The sequence below is a fragment of the Gracilinanus agilis genome, chromosome 2 (genome assembly GCF_016433145.1).
Source record: "Gracilinanus agilis isolate LMUSP501 chromosome 2, AgileGrace, whole genome shotgun sequence".
NCBI lineage: Eukaryota > Metazoa > Chordata > Mammalia > Didelphimorphia > Didelphidae > Gracilinanus > Gracilinanus agilis.
In genome coordinates this window covers 29787782-29814394 of record NC_058131.1, presented here as the reverse complement: position 1 = coordinate 29814394, position 26613 = coordinate 29787782, and the positions used below count along the sequence as shown (strand labels likewise).

The window sequence follows — 26613 nt, the reverse complement described above, 5'->3', positions numbered from 1 at the left end:
GGCCAAGGACACACTTGGGGGACAACCACAGTTAGTATGTATAAACTAGATGAAGTACCCACAAAGGACACTGAGCAGGAGTGGTCAGATAGGTAGGAAGAGACCAGGAGAGAGAGCAGTATAATGAAAACTGCAAGAGAACACCAAGGAGAAGAGTTATTGAAAGTATCAAAAGCTACAGAGAAGTTAAGAAGAATGAAGTTTGAGAAAAAAAAAATCACGAAATTTTCTAAGTTTTCTACCTCTCCAGCCTTCTACCTTGCTCTCCTGATATGTACCCTGATTTATATACATTGGCCTCCTGGCTGTTCCACCAACCACACAGTCTTTCTCTCAGCTCTGGGCATTCCTTCTGGCTGCCCCCTATGCCTGGAATAGTCTCCCACCTCCTCTCGGACTACTGACTTCCCTGGCTTCCTTTAAGTCCCAACGAAAATCCTATCCCTTATAGGAAGCTTCCAACCCCTTTTAATTCTAGTGTCTTTTTTCTGTTAATTACTTCCTATTTATCTGGTATAGAGGTCACTTTGCATATATTTGTTTGCAGGTTGTCTCCCCTTTTAGATTGTAAGTTCCTTGAGGGCAGGGTCTTTTTTTTTTTTTTTTTTTTTTTTTTTTAATCTTTGCACAGAAATGAGTTAAGTCCATGGGAGCAAATGATCCTGGTTAGATGTAAAAGAGGCATTGTCTTGAGAAACCCCTCGTATTGTGGAAACCACTAAATGCTGGCTATTTATATATAAAAAGTGCTTTTAGCAGCAGGAAGCATCATGGTACTCTACTGAGAGTGGAACTTGTGGGTCACAGGACCCAAATTTGAATTCAATTCTGAGGCCAGAACTCTTAACTGGCCTCAGTTTTCTCATATGTAAAAGGAGGAAGTTCAATTAAATGAGCTTCTAAGGTTTGTTCCAGCTCCAGGTCTATGACCAGTGAATCTTTTCTCAGAGCATTTTTACATTGGTTTTTTTCATTTCAGTCTCATCATTCTTTCAAGTTGACAAGTCAGGTGCCAGGGCCTCCAGTTCAGGGATAGAATTGAGGTTCTGGAGACTAACTCTAGAGGTTGTATTTTGTCTACAATAACAGGAAATTTATGCCTAACCTGGAAACAGTTTTTCTTCTTGCTTCTAGTCTTTAGGTACTTCTTGTTTGCTTTGTCTAGGCACTATTTCTAAGTGTGATGTTCAAGTTAATATCTTTTGATGTTACTGCCAAGTTGTTTTTTTTTTCAGAAATTTGATTTACAATCATTCTCTGAGGTTCTTCTTGCCATAATGCTCTGTTTTGACAGAAAGTCATGCTGACCTATCCTACCTACAAAGTCCTGATTCCATGGTAACCTAAGAACTGACCAATTAGTTCATCCTCTACCTCCAGAATGGGCTAGTTCCATTCCAATTAACTGACTAGCTCTGGCTTTACCTTCAGAGATTAATGTGTTGTAAATCACCAGTTTGCTAGGTTGATGTGGTCTGATCTAAATTATAGCAGGTGATATTGCCCAAATTCTCATTCACTTATCCCTTTCCTGGCCATCAGCTGTTATTATCCTGACCTAAGAGTCCAGAGGATTCAATATATTATTTTAGAAAGGAACTTAGGAGGCATGGCTGTGGTGTGCTTTTTTTCATTCCGATCAGGACAGTCCCTTCCTCCCTGGCCTTGCCCTGACTTCATTGTTATTCTTGTACTTTGTTCTCTTCTTGACTCTGATATGATAGATGGTTCTTCTCATGGGCTGGAAATCTGAAATTCTTTCTTGTAGCCGGAGATCAACTTTGGTAATTCAGTGGATTTCTCATTATCTAATTTGGATTCTCCCTTGCAGAGTGACAGATTCTTATGCTGTGTGAGTCAGGGTGCTCAGTTTACAACCCAGGCCTTCCTTCACTTCCCTCTCCACTGGGCTTTGGTTAACCTTTCACTTGAATTCTTTGGAGACTGGTATTCTATCACTTGAAACTATAAAGCAGTGATGGCAAAACTTTTAGAGACCCAGTGCCCAAATTGTAACCCTTACACCACAGGTAAGCCTTACCCCAGGCAGGGGAGGGAGGATGCACTCCCATTGGGCTGCTGGGTAGAGGAATGGATGATGTGAGAAATGTCCTCAGGCATGTGTGGAAGGGGGAAGGGGAGCAGCCCCTTCCGACAGGCTCTGGCACGTGTGCTATAGGCTCGCCAACACGGCTATAGAGAATCACTGAAAACATGTTTGTAGGCTGGGCCTTAATTATAAGGAGAATCTTGGGATCACGAAGAGCACTGTGGTCTCTCCCCTTCTGCCTTCAGTGCAGAGTGTGTGTACTGATGGATCATGCCTCTGGATTGTCCAACCAGCTGCATACTCCCCAGTCTAATTTAGTGTGAACCATGGAAATTCTTCATTTATTTCCTTCTTTCCATTGAATGCTTAGTATCTCATTAGGAGCCTCCATGGTGTTCCAGGGCCTGACATAGCATGGTGCCCTCTGCACACAGGGGCACATGAGGGCTCTGGTGACTTCACATTAGAGAACCAAGAAGTACGGACTATATCTCTGCCCTTAGGAAGTTTCTTGCCTCTTTGGGAAGAAAAGCCCCATGGGGGAATAACTATAGCGCCAAAGAACATGATGAATGATAGAGGTAAAGGGGAACTGGGGATAAGAAGAAAAGAAATCACTTCTGCCCCAGTGATATATATAAGGAAACCTTCCATTTAGTTGAACTGTGTTCTGGTCACTGTCCATGATGGTCAAGTCCAATCAGCATATGATTAAATACTACCACAGAATGCTGTTATACTCTGGAGGAGCTGCAGGATTTATAGTGAAACATTGGAAGGGAATGTGGGCTCTCACCATTCATGTTTGGATGCTTGCTAATTTTCCTCTTGGTTTTATTTACAGGTGCCTGGGGCCCAGGAACTGGTGGACTTCTCTCCTGTTTATCGATGTTTGCATATATATTCTGTTCTGGTGAGTCCTTATTAGACTACTTCTCCCCTCCTCCCCTCACCTCTGGGCTATGCATATGGAAAGAATAATGCCTTCTTAGGTATGGATACTTTTTTGGGGAAATTTTAGCGAAGCTGTAGCAGAGAGAGTAGTGAGAGATTGCTTCATTATCTTAGTGCATATATTCGTATATACCTCCAAGAGGTGAATGATTTCCTTATGGACCCTTAACTAATATAGGTTGGAAACACAACTTGAGTCCAGCTCTCCTGACGCCAAAGAAGTCTGAGCAGCCACGCTGCCTCTCAGTTCTAGTATCAGGACTCCTCCTCCTCCTCCTCCTCTTCTTTCTTTATCTTCTTTGTTATGATCCCCTCTTTTCTCTTCTGTCCTGGAAGTCTGTCATGAGATTGTGGCTGAAATCATCTACTGGCTCATGTCCATTGACAGTACTTTGGTAGCTCATAACCATGTGAGGTCTTCTCTTCTCAGAAAGGTCCTTTCATAAACCATGGCATTCATTTTCTCTCCTGTCTGCAGAGGCTGGACCAGGCTCTGGACCACACGTTGAGATTGCTCCAGGATTTTCCCTTCTAGTAGCAGGGAGACAGAATCTTGGAGAAAAGAATGTCTTAGAAGCCCACACTGGAAATTATAGCCTCTCTTGTAGTCTTGTGCTGTTTGGAGCAGAGGTCACTCCATCAGCACAGTAGCCTGTGGCTCTGAGTTTGTGTTCTAGATATGTAATCCAAGTAGCTAATAGACATTAGATCCAGACTAAATATTGAAAATCTTTGTTTTTACCTTTCCAGATAAGTGTTGGTTAGCAAATTAGTCATCCTTTCTCTCACTTTAGGCCAAACACGGATGTCTTGGGTAGCTATGAGTGTCTATAGTTGTTCATTATCAGGAATTTTTCATATAAATAAATTGCCGGTGGACATAAGTAGGCCCGTTTACCACAAATTTTAAAAGACTATAGTAGACCATATCAAAATGCCAAAGTCAAGGGACTTTAAAACAGGTTTTTATTGCTATCTTTTGTCTTTACATTGCCTAGATTTCCTCTATATCTCTTTACTTTCCCAAACTAGAAGACCATTTCTTATACAAAATAAAAAGATAAAAAGCAGAGGAAGAGGAAAAAGAAACTCAACAAAGTCATTCAGTACATAAAAGAAAGCTGATATATGCAATGGAAAATTTCACACCCATGCATCCTGACCTTTGCAAAGCAGAAAGGACATGACTCCTATTAACTGTCCCCCCAATATATTAAAGAAGGTTTTTATTTTGTATGTCTAAAGAGTATGACATCATACCCTATTTGCATATGAACTAAAATTGATTGATATTTTTGATTTTTACAATTCCTAGATTTCTCTTAGTACCTCATTCTCCTTCTTTCTCAGAGAGCCATCCTTTATAACAAATAATCTTTTGAAATAAGAAGAGGAAAAAAATCCAGCAAAACCAATCAGTACCTCAAAAAAAAAAATAATATAAGGTCCCATACACATGGATTCTGTTTCTTCTGCAGAGGACAGGTGGGAAGGAAGACATAGTCTCCTGTTTCTTCCTCGGGCCTGGACTTGTTCTTTATCATTTAGCAATATCCTATTTCACAGGGATACTTTTCATTTATGTTGTTATGGTTTATTCTCTCTCTGTCTGTCTCTGTCTCTCTGTCTCTGTCTCTCTCTCTCTCTCTCTTTCACTCACACACACACACACACACACACACACACACACACACACACACACAGCTCAGCTTAGTTTCCTTGTATCAGTGTATGTAAGGCTTTCTGAGCTTCTCTGTATTATTCACCATGTTTGTTTTTGTTTCTTTGAGCACAGTAGTATTACATTACATTCCCGCACCACAATTTTTTTAGTCATTCCTCAGTTGGTAAGCATCAACTTTGTTTCCTGTTCTTTGCTTCTAACTTTAAATGCTACTGGGAATGTATATGGAAACTTTCTTTTTGTGAATGGCCTCCTTAAGCCCTCTCTCTAGCATTGGAATCTTTGTCAAAGGATATGGAGTAGATTATTTTTTAACCAAAATAAGCTTTTGGGTAAAGAAGCCGTTATAAGAAATATTTGGCTTTCATATAGATTAAGAGGTCATTGGTGATTCAGAAGATATTTTTTCCTTTGGAGCCACAAACAAAAAGCAAGTCAGTGTTTGTGGCAGCAGGCAGCCTATCACCAGAAGTCCTAACCCTTCTAACTTGCTAGACTCTGCTTAAGATTGTGTTCTGTGGGTCAAACCTTCAAGATCTAAGAACAAACTATGGCCCGTGTCCTTAAGAAACTCATAGTAGAGTACGGTTGGGAAGTCTTGGATATGAATGCCTACAATACAACACACTATAGTGTCTGAAGAATGGGAGAAGTGAAGTGCCCTCAGAGTTCAGAGGGGATCCAAGGAAAGCTCCTTGAGAGGTCATTGTGTGGCCAGGATTTGATCCAGCTGCGCCTTGAAGGATGGGCAGGACTCCAGTTACTCAGCAGACCAGAGATACTCAACCCTACTCTCTTTGCAATCTTTCCTTAATACCTAAAATCATCTCCCCTGTTCACAATTATCTTACCTTTAGTCATTTAAAGATAATAGTGTCTGTGACTGGACAGTGCTCTGACTTGGGCATATCCAGCTTTGCAGACCTGATAAGGGCCAGAGGCATGCTGTAGGATCTAGGAAACTGCTTTAAGCATTAGTAGACATAAACTGTGGTCTTCTTTCTGACAATATGGATCTCAGGGCAGCCTGTTTCATCACTCTGCCTTGTTTTCTCTCTCACAAAAATGAAAAAAAAAATGTGTACACCAGACAATAGCAGTAATGGTGGGTTGAGGTATATGGAGGTAGGACTACCTCTGCTTGATTTGCACCTTTATAGAGAGCTTGGTTATTGCTGGTGTTACTAACATCTGTAGGGAAATATACTGTTTGAATATTAAAAGAGGAGTCTCAAAAAAAATCACATATCATTTGGCTTGGCTTATTGTTATGTTAGTCCTCACAGATTGTGCATTCTCAACAGAAAGAATTTTCTGAAAAGATTTTATATTAAAATTTATTTTCGAAAACATATATACTTTGTTATTAGTGAACTTTTTTATGTTTAATTTTAATTTTGTTTTTTTCTCAATTACATATAAGCAAAAATTTTTAACTTTCATTTCTAAAAATTTTGAGTTCCAAATTCTCTACTTCCCCTTCTCTTTACATCCCTTCCCCATCCTCAAGACAGCAAGCAATTTGATATAGATTTTCCATATGCAGTCATGTAAAATGTATCCCTGTTCACCATGTTGCCAAAAAAACAAAAAAACCCAGCAGACCAAAAAACCCAAAAATGATAAAGAAAGTATAAAATGGTCTGCTTCAAACTACATTTAGATTCCATCAGTTCTTTCTCTAGAGGTGGATTGCATTTTTCATCAGAAGTCCTTTGGAATTGTCTTTGCTTATTTGGAATAGCTAGGTCATTCACAGCTCATCACTTTATAATATTATTGTCACTGTGTACACAGTTCTCCTGGTTCTGTTCACTTCCCTTTGCATTAGTTCATGTAAACTTTTCCAGATTTTTCTGAAACCATCCCTTTGTCATTTCTTATAGCATAGTAATATTTTATCACAATCATATACCACAACTTAGCCATTCCCCAATTAATGGGCATCCCTTCAGTTTCTAATACTTTTCCACCATTAAAAAAGCTGCTAAGGGGCAGCTGGGTAGCTCAGTGGATTGAGAGTCAGGCCTAGAAACAGGAGGTCCTAGGTTCAAGTCTGGCCTCAGACACTTCCCAGCTGTGTGACCCTGGGCAAGTCACTTGACCCCCATTGCCCACCCTTTCTTCGTAGGAGCCAATACACAAGAAGTTAAGGGTTTAAAAATGTAAAAAAAAAAAAAAAAAAAAAAAAAAGCTGCTATAAATATTTTTGTACTGAAACCTGAAAAGATTTTAGAAAACTCAGCTCTGAGTGACAGTGGGAGAGCTTTAATCAGACATTCATATACCTTCATTATTATGATAATCAAATCACTTAGATATGAACCAGACCAAGTCACCAAATATTTATTATTCATCTACTCTGCCAGGCTAAATGATAGGTTAAAGACAGCTCTTCATCTCAAAAAGTTCACCATCTAATGGGGGAGACCACACACTGACAACCATGTACAAAGTATAGGCAACAAATTGGAGATAATCCCAGAGGAAAGGCACAAAAGTTAATGAGAATGGGCAAAGACTTCTTGCAGAAGGCAAGATTTCTGTTGAGAGATGAAGGAATTAAATTTCCTCAAATTATTACAGTTCCATGAAATTCCAAATTCTGTATCCACTTAAACAAAATTTCATGTAACTCTTATACTACATACTCTATGTTCTTGATGATGACAAGAGTTCCTCAGGAGAGTTACTGTTCTCTGTTTCTGCAGTGTTTCCTAGCAGTCATCAGGAGGCAGAGACTGTTTAATAAGCTTGATAACCCATCTGACTTGCCTTTTTGTCTCCTTGTCTTCTTTGATTTCTAAACATTCATCAGAGCAGCCTTAATCGGGGAGTTGAAGACCTCTGTGTCCTTTTTCTGGCACTTGGGAGCTGTGGGATCTTTGTCCTTGTCCTCATTGTATGTACAGTTCACCAACCTATGGAGAGAAAGTGTAGTTTAGTTTTGTCATGACCTTTTTTTTTTTATGTCTCCTCTAAGCCTTACGAAGCTAGTAACGTAGTAAATGCCTTTGAGTGCCTTTCTTCAGTTCAGAGAGTTCCTCAAGAAAAAGAAGAGTCAGGAATATCTTGGCTAAAAACCTGAGATGGTAGTGAAGATAAAAACATACCAGATTCGAAGTGTGCACATTAAAAAGTTAGGACTGGCATTACTATTTTAAATAGCAGACACTTTAGATAGATGGATACAGAGACACTACCATAACTATTCATTCCCAAGCCCAGTCATTAATTGGTTCTAGAAAAGCAAGATGTTAGGAGACATGACTTAATGGTGGTGATTAGTGCCATGGGAACCAATTTTTAAGCGAGTCATTGGTCAAATGATATTACTGAACATTTTAGGACTTTGTAGTACCATTTGGTTATAATGGATTGCTTGATAATGACATTTTTAGGACTTCCTTCTGCAAAAATATGTCAGTTTGACCTTCTCTTAAGGGCACCAGTGTATTATCTTAATCTTTGTAGGGGTTTCCTTACTGGTTAGAGAAAGAAGTACTCGTACATTAAGTGGTTGCTCACAGTTTATCACTGTTGGGAACTCATTGCCTTGGATTCAGTGTCCATATTGGTCTCTCAATTTGGTTATATGAATACTATCAAGATCTAGAATGAAAGCAAGAGTTATATTATGAGGCTGACTGACAGGACTTTTGTGAATAAGATACCTTTTCCAATTACCTTCTGAGATCTTAGAGCAGCCTTTTATTCTAAACATCCTGGAAACTTGCAATAGATTTACAGAATTTTCAGACTGAAGTGGCCTTAGAAATCATCTAGTCCTTTCCTTTTATAGATGAGAAAACCAAGGCAAAGAAAGAGGAGATGATTTATCTAAAGCCAAAAAGCTAGCCAGAACTGAGTGCTGGGTCTTCTGGCTTCTAGTAATACTGTTATTAGGATCCATCTCTCCATCAAAATTGCATCACCAATCATTTATTAAGTGCTCACTCTATACCTGTTATTGCGCCATGCACTGGCAATACGATATTGGTTCTTCCGATTGAGATAGTTGATGATTATCATTATGATCATTGATGCAGGCTATTCATAGCCTCCAATTCTTCTGAAAATATCCTTGGGAATCTCCTCCCTGGTGCCTCCTGGCTGGTGGTTCCTTCAGCATACTCCTGTTTCTCCTTGACCATTACCATTACAAACATTTCTTGGAATTTTCTCCTGATAGATTTTTCTTTTTTCACATTTACTGTTGAATTCAGGAAGGAATAGGAAAACTGAATTTGATCTTTCTCTCACTTCTAGGCTGTTTTATACATGTATTGACATTCTAGTCACCTTCATAACATCCTAACATAAATCATTTTTTTAAAATAAATTTTTATGCAGATGTTAATTCAGAGAGAGGTCAGACTAGGCAGGCCATTCTTGAGAAAGTTATGAATGAATGAAAATAGTATTATAATAGAACTTGAGTTCAGAGTACAACTAACTTATTATAGTTTTCAATAATATAATTTAGTTTGTTCTGCATCTGTTAATAATTATATGACTCTGACGCTGATGCCATGGTATATTATTGACATTAGGAAAAATAACTTGGACAGAATGTGTTACATTTTGAGCATGTTTTATTTCATTTTAAATAGTGGCATGACTGTTCTGGAAGCAGAAATCACAGTTCTCGGTCTAGGGAGGCAAAAAGCATCAGAGAGGGAGTGGCAGGGTGGCTCTGGCATCAGGAAGGTCTTCCTGACAGCCCCACTTCTATCTTTGTCTCTTAGAACAAGTCCCTTGATCTCTCTCCTGTCTTGATTATACTTTAGAGAAAAGAACTGTAGTTTGAATAGAGACTGAGATGTGACCAGGAAGGGCCACAAACTCCATGAAGCAGGAAGGAGTCCTTGACAGGAGACTGATACAAACAAGTGCCCTCTGTCCTGGGCATCACAGCATTCACCTGAGCAGGCGTTCAGACCCTGCCTCAGCTGACCCTGGCTGGGAGCAGTTGGCTCAAGGAGATGGCCATCCAGGATCTGAGGAATCCCTCTTTTCAGTTTTTATTGAAGCACTGACCCTGGGCCAGAGTCTCTGGTCTTGTCCACTTCGAATACGTTCTTTCCTGTCCTTGAACTCTAGAGGTGTGCCATATACCCTCCGCTGTGGGAGAACCACGTCTTCTTGCCCTTCTATTCCCCTAATTCATTTCTTGCTCTAAACTTATCATGCCTTTGTATCTCATTCCCCTGGTAAAATAGCTTAGGAATGTCCAGCAGGCCCTTCGTAAGTGTGCCATTTAGTGGAACTTTCTTAAGTAACAGCTTCGGTCAGTACACGGTGGCGTATGTAACCCACATTCAGAAGGCCTTTGGGAAGCTTTGGGAGTGACAGGAGAGACCTGAGGACAGCCGAAGCAGCTGGGCCTTGGAAGGTGCCAGGAGGAAGGTAGCCTTACTTTGACCTGTAAAAGGAACCTGTTTTTGGGTCCCAGGGCATGCTGTGCAACTTGAGGGTTGAGGCCCGAAGCAGGGGAAGCAGCTCTCTCGGTGTCAGACGGAAAGATCATAGCACAAGAAACAAAATGTCCTAATATTTTGTCATTTACAATAGTGTTTATCTGAACTTTTGGCCTGCAGGATAACAAGGCGACTTTGAATAAACATGGCAATATTTATTATTTTTAGTGAAACCGACCTTCCAGTCACCTCCCTTTTATGGCTGCTGCTTATAAATTCCCAAAGGATTATTTGAAAAATCCTACTCGTATCAGCCAGCCTTATCAGTGGGGCAGGAGTTCACGTATTGTACCAGGAGGTCAGGCTGCGGTCATGGTCTTGTCGATGGGGCTGAGCACCTGTAAATTCTTCCTTTGGCAACTGGAGGGAAGAACAATCTCAAGCAGCAGTGAGACTTTTCCAGGAAGTGCTGAACTTTAGCAGGAAGGGCTGAGGAGGGGGAAGAAAGTGGACAAGGGTCAGGCAGCGGTTAATGGAGTCTCAGTCCTTGAGAGAGCAGCCAAGCCTGCGGAGATGGGCTTTGGGAGGTCCTTTGAGAAACAATCCCATCACTTTAATCTTGACATGCACCTTGTAGGCAGAGGGAGGGACAATCAGAAACTGGAAAAGAGCACATTTCTAGCCCCACTGGGAACAAAGCAGGGAAAATGTTAACATGACAGGAGTAGTGATTGGCAGGTGTTTGGTACAGGCTGGCCCATTGCATTAGAAAATGCCCCGTCCACCAGCCTCCTTCTTCTGTGACTTGTGGTGGTAGATGGGCAGACTTGGCATTCCTCCTTTTTGTCCCATTTTTTTGCCTCTTTTCATCACTGTTTGCCTTCTGGACCCCCCATTCCCTTCTTTCCTTAGTGCTCTGTGCAGTTACAAATGGTTTGTAAATTGGAATGGCTCTGGGTGGTTCAGGTGGTACAGTGCCACTTAGCCCCAGGGATAGAAAAGATAGGACAGGTTTGCTGCTTTGACTCTTTTGAGTATTCATATCACAAAACTTTATAGGCCTCAGCCATTACCTAGGTAGGAGTCTAAACAGATTGACACTTGATCTGCGAGGGAACCACAGTCTTCTCCAAACTGAAGGGGAGCTAAGACAGCTGTCTCTTATATTTGAGGCCCTGGATGTAGCCAGAAATTGAAAATTGGTGAGAGAGACAGAGACATAGAAAGAGAAATTAGCTCTATTATGCTATCTAGGAGGGGAATGGGATAGCTGTGCAATATTGGCTCTAGGGCTGGGGGGGGTGCTAAGAAAGGGGGAGAATTCATAGCCAGTGTTAGAACCATGAGCTGATAGGGAAAATGGCCTTGGGATTTCTTTCTTGCTCCTTATTTTAGGTCTTCTAGTGTGACCTGACTTGGCTAGTTGGAAAAAATAGGAGACCCCTGGTTACGGTGGTTGTTGAGAAAAAGCAAGGCAGGACTTTTGGTTGGGTTGGAAAGGGAGTATGTTCAGAGTCAGAGTTCCAGGTGACATAGTCCCTTCCATGTTAAGGGAATTAACTAATGAACTTCTAAAGCCCCAACCACATTTTGAGAACATTTGGAAAAGAAGTGGTCTCAGGGGTTGGTTTGGGTGCTATGCTATTGTCATTAGACCCCCTTTAGATGTGTGTCATTTGGGGGCAGGACCAAGGTAAAATTAACCAAATAGCCTCCTGAATTTGATGGAGCCCCTAGTGCTTCCCTAGCCTTCTTCCTCTATGGCCTGATTGTGAGGAGACAGATTTCTTTAATGTATTTAGGGAAACTCCAGGAGCAGAAGGGGCCCACCTTCCTGCTCCAGCCCCAGATTCCTGATCTGATGGCTCCCAGGCCTGGTTTCTGACCAGGAGGTCTGGTTACAGCTCAGTAACAGAAAGTTCTGTAACAAGGAATGAATTCTTGTTTCTGGGGAAGCTTGACAAAGACCATGGGCTCAGGATGGGAAAGGCTTCACTTTGAGAAAATGAAGAAGGAAGGATCAATAACACATTTTAGTCTCTGAGGCTCCTTCTCTGCCTCTTCCATAAATTTAAGAAAAGGAAATCCTTATACTGGGCTGGTTTCAAGTACTCTTTGGGGGGAAAAATAAGAGAGAGAAAGAATCCAGAAGTTCTAATATAGGAATCTTGAGCAGCTAGGTAGCTTAGTAGATAGAGTGCTGGGCCTGGAGTCAGGAGGAGCTAAGTTCAAATCCAGCCTCAGATGATATCTAGCTATATGACCTTGGGCAGATTACTTTACTCTGTCTGCCCCAATTTTTTCCTCTGTAAAATTAGCTGGAGAAGGAATGGCAAAGCACTATAGGGATCTTTCCAAAGAAAACCCAAAAGGGATCATGAAGAGTTGGACATGACTGAAAAACGACTGACCTGAAATATAGGAATCTTTTTTTGTTTGTTTGTTTGTTTGTTTTTTAAACCCTTAACTTCTGTGTATTGGCTCATAGGTGGAAGAGTGGTCAGGGTGGGCAATGGGGGTCAAGTGACTTGCCCAGGGTCACACAGCTGGGAAGTGTCTGAGGCCAGATTTGAACCTAGGACCTCCTGTCTCTAGGTCTGACTCTCAATCCACTGAGCTACTCAGCTGTCCCCCTGAAATATAGGAATCTTAAGAAAAGTAGATGGACATCTCTGAGGTGGGGCAGGGAAGGAAGGGAGGGAGAGAGGGAGAGAATTTCAATCTTAAAATTTCAGAAAATGAATGTTGAAAATTGTTTTTACATGTAACTAGGAAAATAATATATCTTTGAATAAAAAAAGGTATATAGAGACAGGAAAATCTAGGTGTTAGCCTATCACAGTTTTTCTGCCCCATGACATTCTTATTGCCCCATGCCAGGCCCCAATGGCCTGGCAGGGAGCACCTACTGTAACCTCACAAAGTCTGGTCTCAGGGCTGAGAGCTGCCTTTTCAACATTGCTTCAGATGAAGGTGCCTTGAGTAATTTGTTTCATGTAGCCCAGTCTCCATCACCTTTTCTAGAAATGGTGATGGTCTTCAGTTGTTTCAGTCATATCTTCTTGTATAGATGAGGAAATTGAGGCAAACAGGCTGAAGTGACTTGATTTGAACTCAGGAAAATGTCTTCCTGACTCCAGGCCCAGTGCTCTGTCCACCGACAGTTCTATATTAATTAGTAGTTCAGCTTTCCCTGGGGCCAAGCACTTTTCTTGTGCCTCATCATTATTGGGCCCAGGGCAGGGTCTGAGGCAGAATGGCTGGACTGCCAGGGTGTGTGGGGGGCATCAGCCGGTGACTGTTTTTTTGTTTCTGTTGCGCTCAGAGTTGAGGTTTCGTTCTGGTGGCTTAACATAATAATCATAATTCAGCATCTCTGAAGAAATGTTGTTGATTAAGTCTGTAAGTACTGCTCGTACTCTGGCAGTGGGTTATCACTTAATAAAAAGTGGCATGGAATAAGCCCTTAGTCCTGTTCTAGGCTCTTGGAATTGAAATACCCCCTTTGGCTGACTTCACAATTTGGGTGGTTACATGCTACATTAGAAGCCAAACGTTCTGTAAAAGACAGAAACCCTGAAGAGGCCTTACTTTTCATCAATTGTGTTTATTTGAAACAACATGGGAAATGTCTTTGGGACATAGGAAAAGAACAACCAGCTAATGGTGGGAAGGTCTTCGCTAGAGTAATCAAGTGAAGAAGCAGGGCCCATTTTCTGGCTCTCAAGCCCTTCGGGCAGCAGTACTTCTAGAGAAAGAGGCATTTGGATGCTTTGGAGGAGTTTATTTTTTCAAAAGCTGAAATCGACTGTTTTGTTAATATTTCAGAAGAGTGGGTTTTAGCAGTATTCCCTTCAGGCCCTTTTTGTTTTGTTTTTATTTTTTATTTTAAGTGGAATTTATTTTTCCTCTTCAAATACCTGTTTATCTGCTTCCTTCAGTAACTTAAGTGTATCTTAAGTGTAAGCTGCAGGTTGAGAGCCAACTTGTGTTGTTAGGATAGAGTTGGAAGTATTGTGCCTTGTTTCCACAGTGACCTTGGGAACTTTGGAGCTACAAAAAAAGTGTTTCAAATCTCTTCCCTGGAGATTTTTTTTTAAATCTGGAAAATTTTGCATTCACATTTTTGGCAACTCCTCATTCATCTCTGACACTTAGCAGACTGTCCCCTCTCTCCGGCCTGTCCTGTCTCACTGTTTCGTGGCCCACCAGGGTCCATTGGGATTAGAGAGGCACAACTACTGTACAGATCATCAGCAAAGGCTGAGGCTAAGACACTTTATACAGCACATTAAGAAGGCCCCAGGATGGCCATTAGAATGACCTGATGCCAGTGACCTGGGGTCCCTCCCCTCCAGTAGGTGCTGATGGGGCCAGGCCTTTGGTTCGGCCTGTAATAGCTGCAGAATCGAACAGTGCTCCTTTAACCTCTTAGTGCCCGTGGGCACACTTGGGCAGAGAAAGGCCTCGAGTTCTCTTGGTCCAGCTTCATGCACATTTTTTTGAGTCAGTGTTGGCTCTCACGCCCCAGCTTCCTTCCTCCTTACGGTATCCCATTGACAAGTTCTGCCCTCACAGTGTGGCTACTTGATCTGAATTTGGTGAAGCCTTTGCCCCAATGAACTGCTTATCTGCTTTGCAAAGGGACTTGTCAGGAATCTAACCTCTGTAAGGGGCTTTATCATCTAGCAAAGAGAAAAATGGTTTGAGGCCTGGCTGTCTTGGCTTATTCCTGGAGGCTCTACCTCAAGTCTTAGCTATTGAGCAGATCACTCAACCTCCCAGCACTTTTTCATGGCATCTTTCATACTTGGTCATAAGTGTAAAACACTCCCTGTAACATGGTTGGAAAGTGTTATAAACGGTGAGAAAAGTGTGGAGAGGCAGGAAGACCTGGGTTCAAATCCTGATTCTAACACCTTTGTTATCATGGTCAAGTCAGAATCTTGGGGCCCGAGTTTTCTTGTGTAAAAGTCATCAGGTAACCTGTAATTTCTGCCTTAAAAAGTTCTGGTGGGGTGCAAAAGAGAACATATATACTTACAGCTTTTGACAAGCCTTGATGCTTTACCTAAAGTCAACTAGCATTTATTAAGAATCTCCTCTGTGTCAGGCACTCTGCAAAGGCCTGGGGAGACAAGGAAAGACCTCCTCCCCCCAAAAAATGCTAAAAAAATAAACCTAGACCCTCCTCCCAGGGAGCTTGCAGCATAATGGGAGCAGCAACTTCCAAATGAGATGGCAACAGGATACTTGGAGGCAGTCTTAGAGGGAAGGCACTAAAGGCAAAGAGAACTGAGGAGGGCTTCTTGCAGACAGTGGACCTTCAGCAGAAACTTGGAGGAAGCTGAGGATGCCATGAGGTAGAGGGCAGGATGGAGAGAGTCCCTAGTGTGGGGCAGCCAGTGGCAATCCTTGGGTGTGAAAGACAGAAGGTTTGTTTGAGGATCAACCAAGAGGCTGGTGGAAACAGTTCAGTTGAGGAAGTGTGTCAGAGGCGGATGGAGGCTTTGTGGAGGCTGTGGGGCCAAAGGCCCATTTCAGCCAGGATGACCTTGGCCCTCTTCTGACCAGTGGCCTGGCCCAGTGCCTGAGGACAGCAGGACATTACAGTTGAGAGAGGAAGCTCCTTCAGCAAGACCTCTCAACACCAAGGAGCTCAGGGGTCCAGTTCCTCAACTGTTGGTGCTTTTGAGTCTATTTTGCCTTGCTCCGTTGCCCTTTGGAGGGCTCTGGTCTCCCTAGCATCTCTAGGATCTTTACTTCTTTCTCCATATTCTTCCCTTCACCAGGTCAGGCACCTCCTGTATCCAGGGCCAGGGGAGAAAAGCTTCAATCCAGCCTGTTCCCCATCTGGAGAGCAGCTCGATGTTTCTTTCTCTTTCTATCTCCCCATTTCCCAGGGTGTCTGTTACTATCACTGCTCCCTCCTCACCAGCTCCCGATTCAGGCCTGATACCTGCCCTGGGGATTTGGTTTGAGTGCTTGGGAGACTCCAAGGGCAGTCAAAGCCTACTGATCCCAAATGTCAGAAGACACGTGGGAGGCTGCTCCCTTTCATTTATAGGTGAATTTGTTGATTCACAGCTCTGTAATCCGTATGTGCCAAACTGATCTGCTAACCTCCAGTAATTGCTACAAATGGGATTGGTTTGAGATGTGGTTGCTTAGAGCAGCTGTAATGGAAGTTCATTTTTTAACCCCGGGGAGAGGGCTGATTTATTTTAAATTGTGGGAAATTGAAAAATCCAGGAATGAGAACTGTGGTGGTATTTGTCTCCTTTTTCCTGTTCTTATAACTCCAACCGCAGCCTAAAGACTGTTGAGGTGAAGTAGCTCAGGAGACTTAGCACCAGCCTGGAAATTTGAAGCTTGAAGCCCTGATCTTGGCCATTCCTGTCTTCCCCCGTGGCTCAGGGAACCCTCTGATTGGCCAGCTTCAACTTTCTTGGTTGGCGCCTACTAGTGATTGAGTGAGACCTTCCCAAGAGATTGCTGGGAGTAAAATTAATGGAGACAATGGGAAAAGACAATAAATACTTCCTGAGAAGAAGTAGTCTTGAATTTGCCTTGATAGTCCCTAAATTGGGGGTATTATAACCAATTTGCCTATTATATGAAAAGTTCTCTATTAGTCTTAGTGGGTTTTATTAGGAGCCTGAGTCCACTATGGCCTTTTACCTCATGAGCAGGCTCCTGTAGGATGCATCATTGGATTCATTTTTACTTCTCTCACCTGAGGGTATTCCACATTCTATTATACCATTCCCTCCTCATTCGGAGGCCCTGTGATTCCATGAACTGAGCAGAACTGAAAGAGGCAGGCCGGTGGGGCTCTGTGAGGGTGGGCTGCGCTTCCAATAATGTGTAGTTAATTTATTAAGAGGCCAGTGCACTTTTAATAATCTGACCTCAGATTTGTTTGTCCTTAAGAAATGAACAGCAATTTGTCTGTGGTCATTTATTTCCACTTTCTTTCCTCTTTTGCCTCTGGTCAGGGGCGATGGTTTCATCTGTTGGGGAGCTCCCTCCACTGATGCCAATCAGAACTTTTGGATTTGGTTATTGCTATGTAGGCGTTACCGTTGACAAGTAGTCCACCCCCTTATGGCCAACCTGGGGAGGATGCTCCTCGATCTTGGCTCCACCACATGATCCACTGTTGGGTATGCCCTCTTTCCCCCAAGGATAGCCTTTCTAATGATGTTCAGAGCCTTCTAAGGCTCTGCCATAGGTTTGACTGTGAATTCTGTTTGAGAGTAGATGTTTCCACCCTATACTACCCCCTCATAAGCTCCAGAAAACACAGAAAAAAGGAAAGCCTTAAGAAGCCAAAAACAAACTTTGGCTTTATTGGATAAAACATCACAGCAGCTGAGATTCATTAGAAGAGTTAGTTTCTCTGGAGACTCAGCCTGGGCAATTAGTTCTTGTTTCCAGGACTGTCTGTCAGCATCTTTTTTTCAGAGGGTCCCAGAATGGTTGGCCTTGAGTAAGCACGTCCTCAGCTTTACAGAACTGTGGCAAGGCCTGTAGAAATGAGATGGCTTTGGGGAGACAAGACAGCACAGTCATTTCAAGGATAGGACTCTAAGCCCTTTCTTCAGAATAGTGAGTGAGGGCAGGGTTTTTCTGTCTGTAGGAATGAGTCTGTCTTTCCGCTTTTTTGTCTGAATGGTTCTTTTCTGCCAGGGGAGGAAGGTCCTATTGAAACCAGTGTGTTTGTGAAATAGTCAGCTACTTAAGGTCACACCCATCCACACCTGGTCACAGCTGGTTTGGGGCTTGAGCAAGTTGTCAATAACTAGTCATGATTTTGAAAAATTGGTCCTTCAGGTTGGCAGGAGGTCCCTTGGGTCCCCTTTTGGGGTTGAAGGTTTTCAGTTATGTTTGGACTACTGTCATTCTGAATTTCTCCATAGAATTTCAGTCATGCTTTCTTCTATTAAACAACACTCAGTAATCTAGAGGGCTTAAAACGTTGGGGAGTTGGGTTTTTGTTTTTGTTTTTTAAGAAAGGAAAATGCTAAAGATTTTTATTTGTGTGAGAAAGATAGGAAGAAAAAAGAGAAAGAGAAAGGAAGGAAGGAAAGAAGGAAGGAAATGAATCAATTGGGAAAAATGAAAATAAATATAAAAATAAAATTGAGGTTCCATGACTTCCCTCGGACAGACACCTAAAAACAACAGAAATTTGCCTGAAATATGACTTGGAGAACAAAAAAAAAATCTGTTATTGATGTAACAAGGGAAACCAGCCTACATCATCCTTGGCCTAATCTGAATGCACTTAGTTACCAAGTGGCTGTGGTCCAGAAGGCCAGAGGTTTTAGTGTGGTCTGAAAACGGTGGTGGGAGCCACATTTTCCAGACTGTGAAACACAGGGTACCTTGTTCAGTCAGCACAGTTTAGGTCAAACGTGGTTATGAAAAACAGATGAATTCTGGTGATCAAGTTGTACTTTGACAAATATTCCATTGTTTGAGCATGCAGTAATTTCTGAAAAAAAAAAAATGAAGCAGCCTGGAATGAGAGATTGAGTTCTCTCTTCTCTGCTCCCTTGCCTACTCACAAAGGTCTCGTCATTCACAAGGGGCAAGAGAATCGGCAGAAGTACATTACATACCTGGCTTCTGAGATTAGCTGGTAAAGTGACTTTTCTCGGCAGCCCAAGTGTTACCTGGGCCTCATACCTTTCCTCATCCCACACTGGGGCTTTCTCTGCTTTCGGCAGATAGAAGTAGGGCATGTTCCCAGTGTGCTGCAAACCTGGAGTTTTGCCAGTTGATAGAAAAGCCTTGCCTGGTGTTTAAGAGGGCATTCCTTGTGCTTCCCCTTCTTCTGTGGCCATGATTTCCCAATTAGAGCCACCATTCTAGCTGGGATATCTGATTTTTAGCTTCACTGAATAATATTCACCCAATTTCCTGAGACTTTGCAATCTTAGGCCCCAAGCTGGTGGTGATATCCTGGAAGAGAGAAGGGCCAGAGGTGGTCACAGAATTTGGGTTCACATCCTAGTTCGGCCACTTTCCATATAACCTCTGGTTGAGGACCAAGGATCAAGAACTCATCTGGGCCTCTCCGATGGTAAAACTCAGGAGTTTTGGCCAGACGCCCTCTTAGGTCAGAGCTTTGATGCCTACTCTAAATGTCGGCATTCCTATTTGTGCAAGGGCAGATTATTTAGTTTGTGGGATAACCAGCTATATTAATATGTTGGGTTTTAGGTTTTTACCAATTGCTCTGTTGCTGGTTGGGAAGGAAAAGAATTGTGCAATTTCCAGTTTGACTGTTTTCTCATCATTCTGGCTCTAGTTCCAGTGGGAGAAGATGTAGAAACTGGTGGATAAAAAGTTTGTATTTTTTGTGCATTTCATTTTCTTAATTCCATTTCCTGATTCTTACCTTGTGTAAGGGAATATTGGATTCAGAAGTATTAGCAATAGCACCTATCTCTGACTCTTTCTAGCCTATGTTTTCCCTTCTCAATAGCCCCATATTCTCTGGTTTCATACCCGCTGCCTCTGCCCTGGTCATGATTATTGACCCCTCTTTCTTCAGAGGCTTGTTTGTTTGTTTGTTTGTTTTTCCCCAGTCTGCTCTTCACAGGTAGAATTGGATGAGACTGAACTTGGAGTGAGAACACTTGAACTAGACCATTCATAAAGCTGTGGCCAAGCCTAGGACTGTTCCAGAACTCCCCACCTCAGGCTGTTGACAGTCTAGCAGAAGAACCTCACCCAGTAAGGAGGGAGGCCCAGAACTGTCCACATGCCAGATGACTGGTACAGATGATGCCTCCAGAGCAACGGAGGCCCTGAGATCTTAGAGAACTGGCTAGTCACATGAGGGTTGGGGGGAGCTGGCAGCTAGGTGGAGAAGCTGTGGCAGCAGGCGCAGCCAGTGCCTCACAGTTAGATAGCACTGAGTTTTTCCTAGGATTTGTACTGTAATCAGCTCGCTAATTCCTACAGCAGCTCTGTGAGGGATGTGCATCGGAGGAAGCCAGACTTCAGGGAACTTTGGTGGCTTACTCATGGTAGCAGAGGTAAGATCTTCACCCCCATCTTGTAGTGTCCTCCTGTGTTTATATTTCGAATCACTCATTCTCTCTCTTGATTCTTTGGTAGTAGGACTTGCCACTGCCAATAATTTCTGCTAGGCAGGCCATAAATACTCTTATGATTCTTATTTAATTCTTATTGAATATTTATTATTTCCATCTTGAGCCATAATTGGTGTTAATTCATTAGCTTTTTACCTCTTTTGATTTTGGTGTCTTTGCCTGAAAAGACCCCCATAATTTCCTCAGGTGCAGAATTCTAATTTTGAACCCTCCATCTTGACATGTGACCCAAAAGTTCCCAGTCGCCATTAGTATGTAAACTTATGAATAGCAATTGTTTAATTTTTTTGTACTTGTATTCTTAGTGCCTCGCAAGTACCTGACACTTAGTACATGAATAATACACACAAAATGATTAATTGATTAAACCAGCCATAGTTTCTGGAAACACAATGGACAGTGATAAACTGTATCCTTTTTTAAACAGGAAAGTTTCTTGTGAAACAAATGACTCATAAACTTAAAAATTATGGTATTCTCAAGTAAAGCTACTAAAAAGTCCATAGTATTTTCCTTGTTCTCTTTACTTCATTCAATGCTTTCTCCTATGCCTTTTTACTCTCAGAATTCTTGTTGTTAATCATTTCTTCTGCAGCTGTAATATTGCAGAGTACACATTTATATTCCACAGTTTATTAGGCAGGATTGTGCTGCAGCAAAAAGGACACCTGTCAATATTTTGGTGGACACGAGGCCTCGCAGATCATAGACCTGCATATCATTGAGATCTCTGGTCGAGGAATCTGGATATTTAAGTCTCATTTTTAGTATATTTCCAGATTGCTTTCTAAAATGTTTAACTCAATTCACAATTCCTACAGTGGCACATTAGTGTGTTTGGCTATCCACAGTTGCATTAACTTTAACTATCATCTTTGTCAATTTGCTAAATGTGATATGAAACCTGAGAGCTGCTTTGATTTGTAATTATCTTATTATGGGGTGTTTTGAACCACTTTTTCATATGGTTATTAAAAGCTGACTTTTTTCTTTTAAAATGGCTAAAATATATGTTTTAATTTTGCATTAAGAAATGCCTCTTGGCCTTCCATCTTAAACATCAGATGCTTATCAAAACTATTTTATTTTTTTCATAGAATATCATTTTTTAGAAAAATTTTTCCATGGTTACATGATTCATGTTCTTGCTCTCTCTCCCCTCATCCCTCACCCCCCAGTAGCCGATGCACGTTCCCACTGGTTTCTTCCTGTGTCATTGATCAAGACCTATTTCCATATTATTGATAATTGTTCTAGGGTGGTCATTAAGAGTCTACAACGTACATCCTAATCGTGTCCACTTCAACCCATGTGTTCAAGCAGTTTCGTTTCTTCTGTGTTTCCTCTCTTCCTCTGAATGTGGGTAGCGTTCTTTTCCATAAATCCCTCAGAATTGTCCTGGGTCATTGCATTTGCTGCTAGTACAGAAGTCCATTACATTCAATTTTACCACAGTATATCAGTCTCTGTGTACAATGTTCTTCTGGCTCTGCTCCTTTTGCTCTGCATCAGTTCCTGGAGGTCTTTCCAGTTCACATGGAATTCCTCCAGTTTATTATTCCTTTGAGCACAATAGTATTCCATCACCAGAAGACACCACAAGTCATTCCCCAATTGTAGAGCATACCCTCATTTTCCAGTTTTTTGCCACCACAAAGAGCGTGGATATAAATATTTTTGTACATGTCTTTTTCCCTATGTTTTCTTTGGGGTACAAACCCAGTAATGGTATGGCTGGATCAAAAGGCAGGCATTCTTTTAGTGCTCTTTGAGCATAGTTCCAAATTGCCATCCAGAATGGTTGAATCAATTCACAACTCCACCAGCAATGCATTAATATCCCAATTTTGCCACATCTCCTCCAACATTCATTACTCTCCCCTGCTGTCATTTTAGCCAATCTGCTGGGTGTGAGGTGATATCTCAGAGTTGTTTTGATTTGCATTCTCTAATTATTAGAGATTTAGAGCATTTTGTCATGCGCTTATTGATAGTTTTGATTTCTTTATCTGAAAATTGCCGATTCATGTCCCTTGCCTATTTATTAATTGGAGAATGGCTTGATTTATTGATTTAGCTCCTTGTATATTTGAGTAATTAGACCTTTGTCAGAGTTTTTTGTTATGAAGATTTTTTCCCAGTTGTTTCCCTTCTGATTTTACTTGAATTGTTTTTTGTTCATACAAAACCTTATTAATTTAATGTAATCAAAATTATTTATTTTACATTTTGTAATTTTTTCTAACTCTTGCTTGGTTTTAAAATCTTTCCTTTCCCAGAGATCTGACAAGTATACTATTCTGTGTTCGCCTAATTTTCTTATAGTTTCCTTCTTTATAGTCATGTCATTCACCCACTCTGAATTTATCTTGATGTAGGGTGTGAGATGTTGATCTAGACCCAATCTCTCCCATATTGTTTTCCAGTTTTCCCAGCAGCTTTTGACAAATAGTGGATTTTTGTCCCAAAAGCTGGGCTCTTTGGGTTTATCATAGACTGTCTTGCTGATGTCACTTAACCCAAGACTATTCCACTGATCCTCCCTTCTGTCTCTTAGCCAGTACCATATTGTTTTGATGACCACTGCTTTATAGTATAGTTTAATATCTGGTACTGCTAGGCCTCCTTCCTTCACGTTTTTTTTTCATTATTTTCCTTGATATTCTTGATCTTTTGTTCTTCCAAATGAACTTTGTTATAGTTTTTTCTAACTCTGTAAAAAAGTTTCTTGGTAGTTTGATAGGTATGGCACTAAATAAGTAAATTAATTTGGGTAGAATGGTCATTTTTATTATGTTAGCTCATCCTACCCATGAGCAATCAATGTTTTTCCAATTGTTTAGATCTAGTTTTAATTGTTTGGAAAGTGTTTTGTAGTTGTGCTCATATAATTCCTGTGTTTGTTTTGATAGATTCCTAAGTATTTTATATTGTCTAGGGTGATTTTAAAAGGTGTTTCTCTTTCTAATTCTTGCTGCTGTTATGTGTTAGAAATATTTAGAAATTCTGATGATTTATGTGCATTTATTTTGTATCTTGCAACTTTGCTAAAGTTCTTGATTATTTCTACTAGCTTTTTAGTTGATTCTCTAGGATTTTTTAAGTAGACCATCATATCATCTGCAGAGTGATAGCTTAGTCTCCTCACTGCCTATTTTAATACCTTCAATTTCTTTTTCTTCTCTAATTGCTACTGCTAGTGTTTCTAGTACAGTGTTAAATAATAGAGGGGATAATGGGCATCCTTGTTTCGTGCCTGATCTTATTGGGAAGGCTTCTAATTTATCCCCATTGCATATGATGCTTGTTGATGGTTTTAGATACATATTGTTTATTATTTTTAGGAAAGGTCTTTCTATTCTTATACTTTCTAGTGTTTTCAGTAGGAATAGGTGTTGTATTTTATATTCCATAAAGAAGTGTGTGAGGCCAATAGGGAAGAATAACAGTACACTGGAAGGGTAAAGTGGTTGGAGAGAGGAAGTATTTAATACTTAGTGCATTGAAATCAATTTAAAGAAAGAAGAACAATAAGATCCATTGGGGCAGAGAATTGATTTGCGCCATTTAGAGAAGTAGAAGGGTAACAAAAGGACTTGTGGGGAGAAAAGCAACACTAGGAAGGGAGGGGGGGGCGCGGGGTGAGTGGGGGGGAGAGGTAGCTTAAAAAGATCCTAAAGAAGAATAAGAGGGGAATAAGAAGGGAGAGGGGAGAAAGGGAAGTACAATAAGGGAGGGGATTAGGGGAACTGATTAAAAACAAAACACTGGTATAGAAGGAAATAGCAAAAGAAGAAAGGACAGGACAAGGAAAGAGAACCAAAATGTCTGGGAATACACAGTTGATAATTATAATCTCTGAATGTGAATGGGATGAACTAGCCCATAAAATGGAAGCAAATAGCAGAGTGGATTAGAAATCCAAATCCTACCATATGTTGTCTACAAGAAATACACATGAGACAGGCAGACATACATAGAATAAAAATGAAAGGATGGAGCAAAATCTATTGGGCTTCAAATGAGAAAAAGAAGGTAGGAGTTGCAGTCATGATTTCTGACAGAGTCAAAGTAATAATAGATCTGGTCAAAAGAGGTAGGGAAAACAATTACATCCTAATAAAAGGCAGTATAAACAATGAAGAAATATCAGTCCTCAACATGTATGCACCAAATGGTATAGCTTCCAGATTTCTAAAGGAGAAGCTAGTGGAGCTTAAGGATGAAATAGATAGCAAAACTATACTAGTGGGGGACCTCAACCTTCCCCTATCAGATCTAGATAAGTCAAACCAAAAACTAAATAAAAAAGAGATAAGAGGGGGCAGCTGGGTAGCTCAGTGGAGTGAGAGTCAGGCCTAGAGACAGGAGGTCCTAGGTTCAAACCTGGCCTCAGCCACTTCCCAGCTGTGTGACCCTGGGCAAGTCACTTGACCCCCATTGCCCACCCTTACCACTCTTCCACCTATGAGATAATACACCGAAATTAAGGGTTTATAAAAAAAAGAGATAAGAGAGGTGAATGAAACCCTAGAAAAATTAGAGTTAATAGATATATGGAGAAAAATAAATAGGGACAAAAAGGAATACACCTTCTTTTCAGCAGCACATGGAACATTCACAAAGCTAGACTATGTACTAGGGCATAGAAACATGGCAAACAAATGCAAAAAAGTAGAAATAATAAATGCAACCATATCAGATCATAATGTAATAAAAATAGTTATTAGTAAGAATACATGGAGAGGCAAACCAAAAACTAATTGGAAATTAAATAATATGATTCTCCAAAATAAGTTAACAAAAAAACAAATCATAGAAACAATAATTTCATTGAAGACAATGACAATGATGAAACTTTTTACCCAAACCTATGGGATGCAGCCAAAGCAGTTCTAAGGGGAAAATTTATATCACTGAGTGCATATATTAACAAATTAGGGAGGGCAGAGATTAATGAATTGAGCATGCAACTTAAAAAATTAGAAATGATCAAATTAAAAATCCCCAGATGACTCAAATGTAATGGGCTCCTATACCAGCAGCACTGCAATGTCACAAGACAGCTCTGAGGGATTTATGGTAAAGATGCTACCCACATTCAGAGGAAGGACTGCAGGAGAGGAAACATATAAGATAAACAATTGCTTGAATGCATGGGCTGAGGCGGACATGAATGGGAAATAGACCCTGAACAAGGTCACATGTTACAACCAGTGGAAATGTGCATTGGCCATGGGTGGGAGGAGAGCGGGGGGTGAAGGGGAAAGTAGGGGCATAAAGTATGTAAACAGGTTAAAAACAAATATTAATAAATGTCTAATAATAAAAAAAATCCCCAGATGAAAACTAAATTAGAAATACTAAAAATCAAAGGAGAAATTAATAAAATTGAAAGTAAAAGAACTATTGCATTAATAAATAAGACTAGAAGCTGGTATTTTGAAAAAACAGATAAAATAGACAAATTACTGGTCAATCTAATAAAAAAAAAAGGAAAGAAGAAAACCAAATTAACAGTATCAAAGATAAAAAGGGAGACCTCACCTCTAATGAAGAGAAAATTAAGGCAATCATTAAAAACTATTTTGTCCAATTACATGGCAATAAATATAGCAATCTAGATGATATGGATGAATATTTACAAAATATAAATTGCCTAGATTAACAGCAGAATAAATAGAATACTTAAATAATCCCATATCAGAAAAAGAAATTAAACAAGCCATCAAAGAACTCCTAAGAAAAAACCGCCAGGGCCTGATGGATTCACAAGTGAATTCTATCAAACATTCAAAGAACAACTAATCCCAATACTATACAAATTATTTGATATAATAAGCAAAGAAGGAGTCCTACCAAATTCCTTTTATGACACAAATATGGTACTGATTCCAAAGCCAGGTAGACCAAAAACAGAAAGAAAACTACAGACCAATCTCCCTAATAAACATAGATGCAAAAATCTTAAATAGAATACTAGGAAAAAGACTCCAGTAAGTAATCAAGAGGGTTATCCCACATGATGAGGTGGGATTTATTGGAGGAATGCAAGGATGGTTCAACTTTAGGAAAGCCATCCACACAATTGACTATATCAACAAACACAATAAAAAATCACATGATTATCTCAATAGATGATGAAAAAGCCTTTGACAAAATCAAAACTATTTAAAAAACTTTTTATTTTTGAAATTCAGTTTTATTTTATTTTCAGTTCTGAATTCTTTCCCTTCCACACCTCTTCCCCCAAACCCTTGAGAAAGCTAAAATAAAATCCATTACAAATCTATATTCATAATTAAATGGATTGTTTCAGTTAACTTTTTACTTGATTCTGGGGTTTTCTTGATAAAACACATTATCTTCAAAAAT

At 40.6% G+C, this 26613-nt stretch overlaps 1 protein-coding gene across 4 annotated transcripts in view; it reads left to right on the top strand.

Moving 5' to 3' along the window:
• EXOC6B (exocyst complex component 6B) overlaps window positions 1-26613 on the top strand; it is a 643271-nt gene that overhangs the window by 274336 nt on the left and 342322 nt on the right. For all 4 annotated transcript variants that reach the window (XM_044663035.1, XM_044663036.1, XM_044663033.1 and 1 more), the window contains exon 8: window positions 2895-2963. In XM_044663035.1, coding sequence (XP_044518970.1) covers window positions 2895-2963 — 69 coding nt within the window. The remainder of the gene's footprint in view (window positions 1-2894; window positions 2964-26613) is intronic.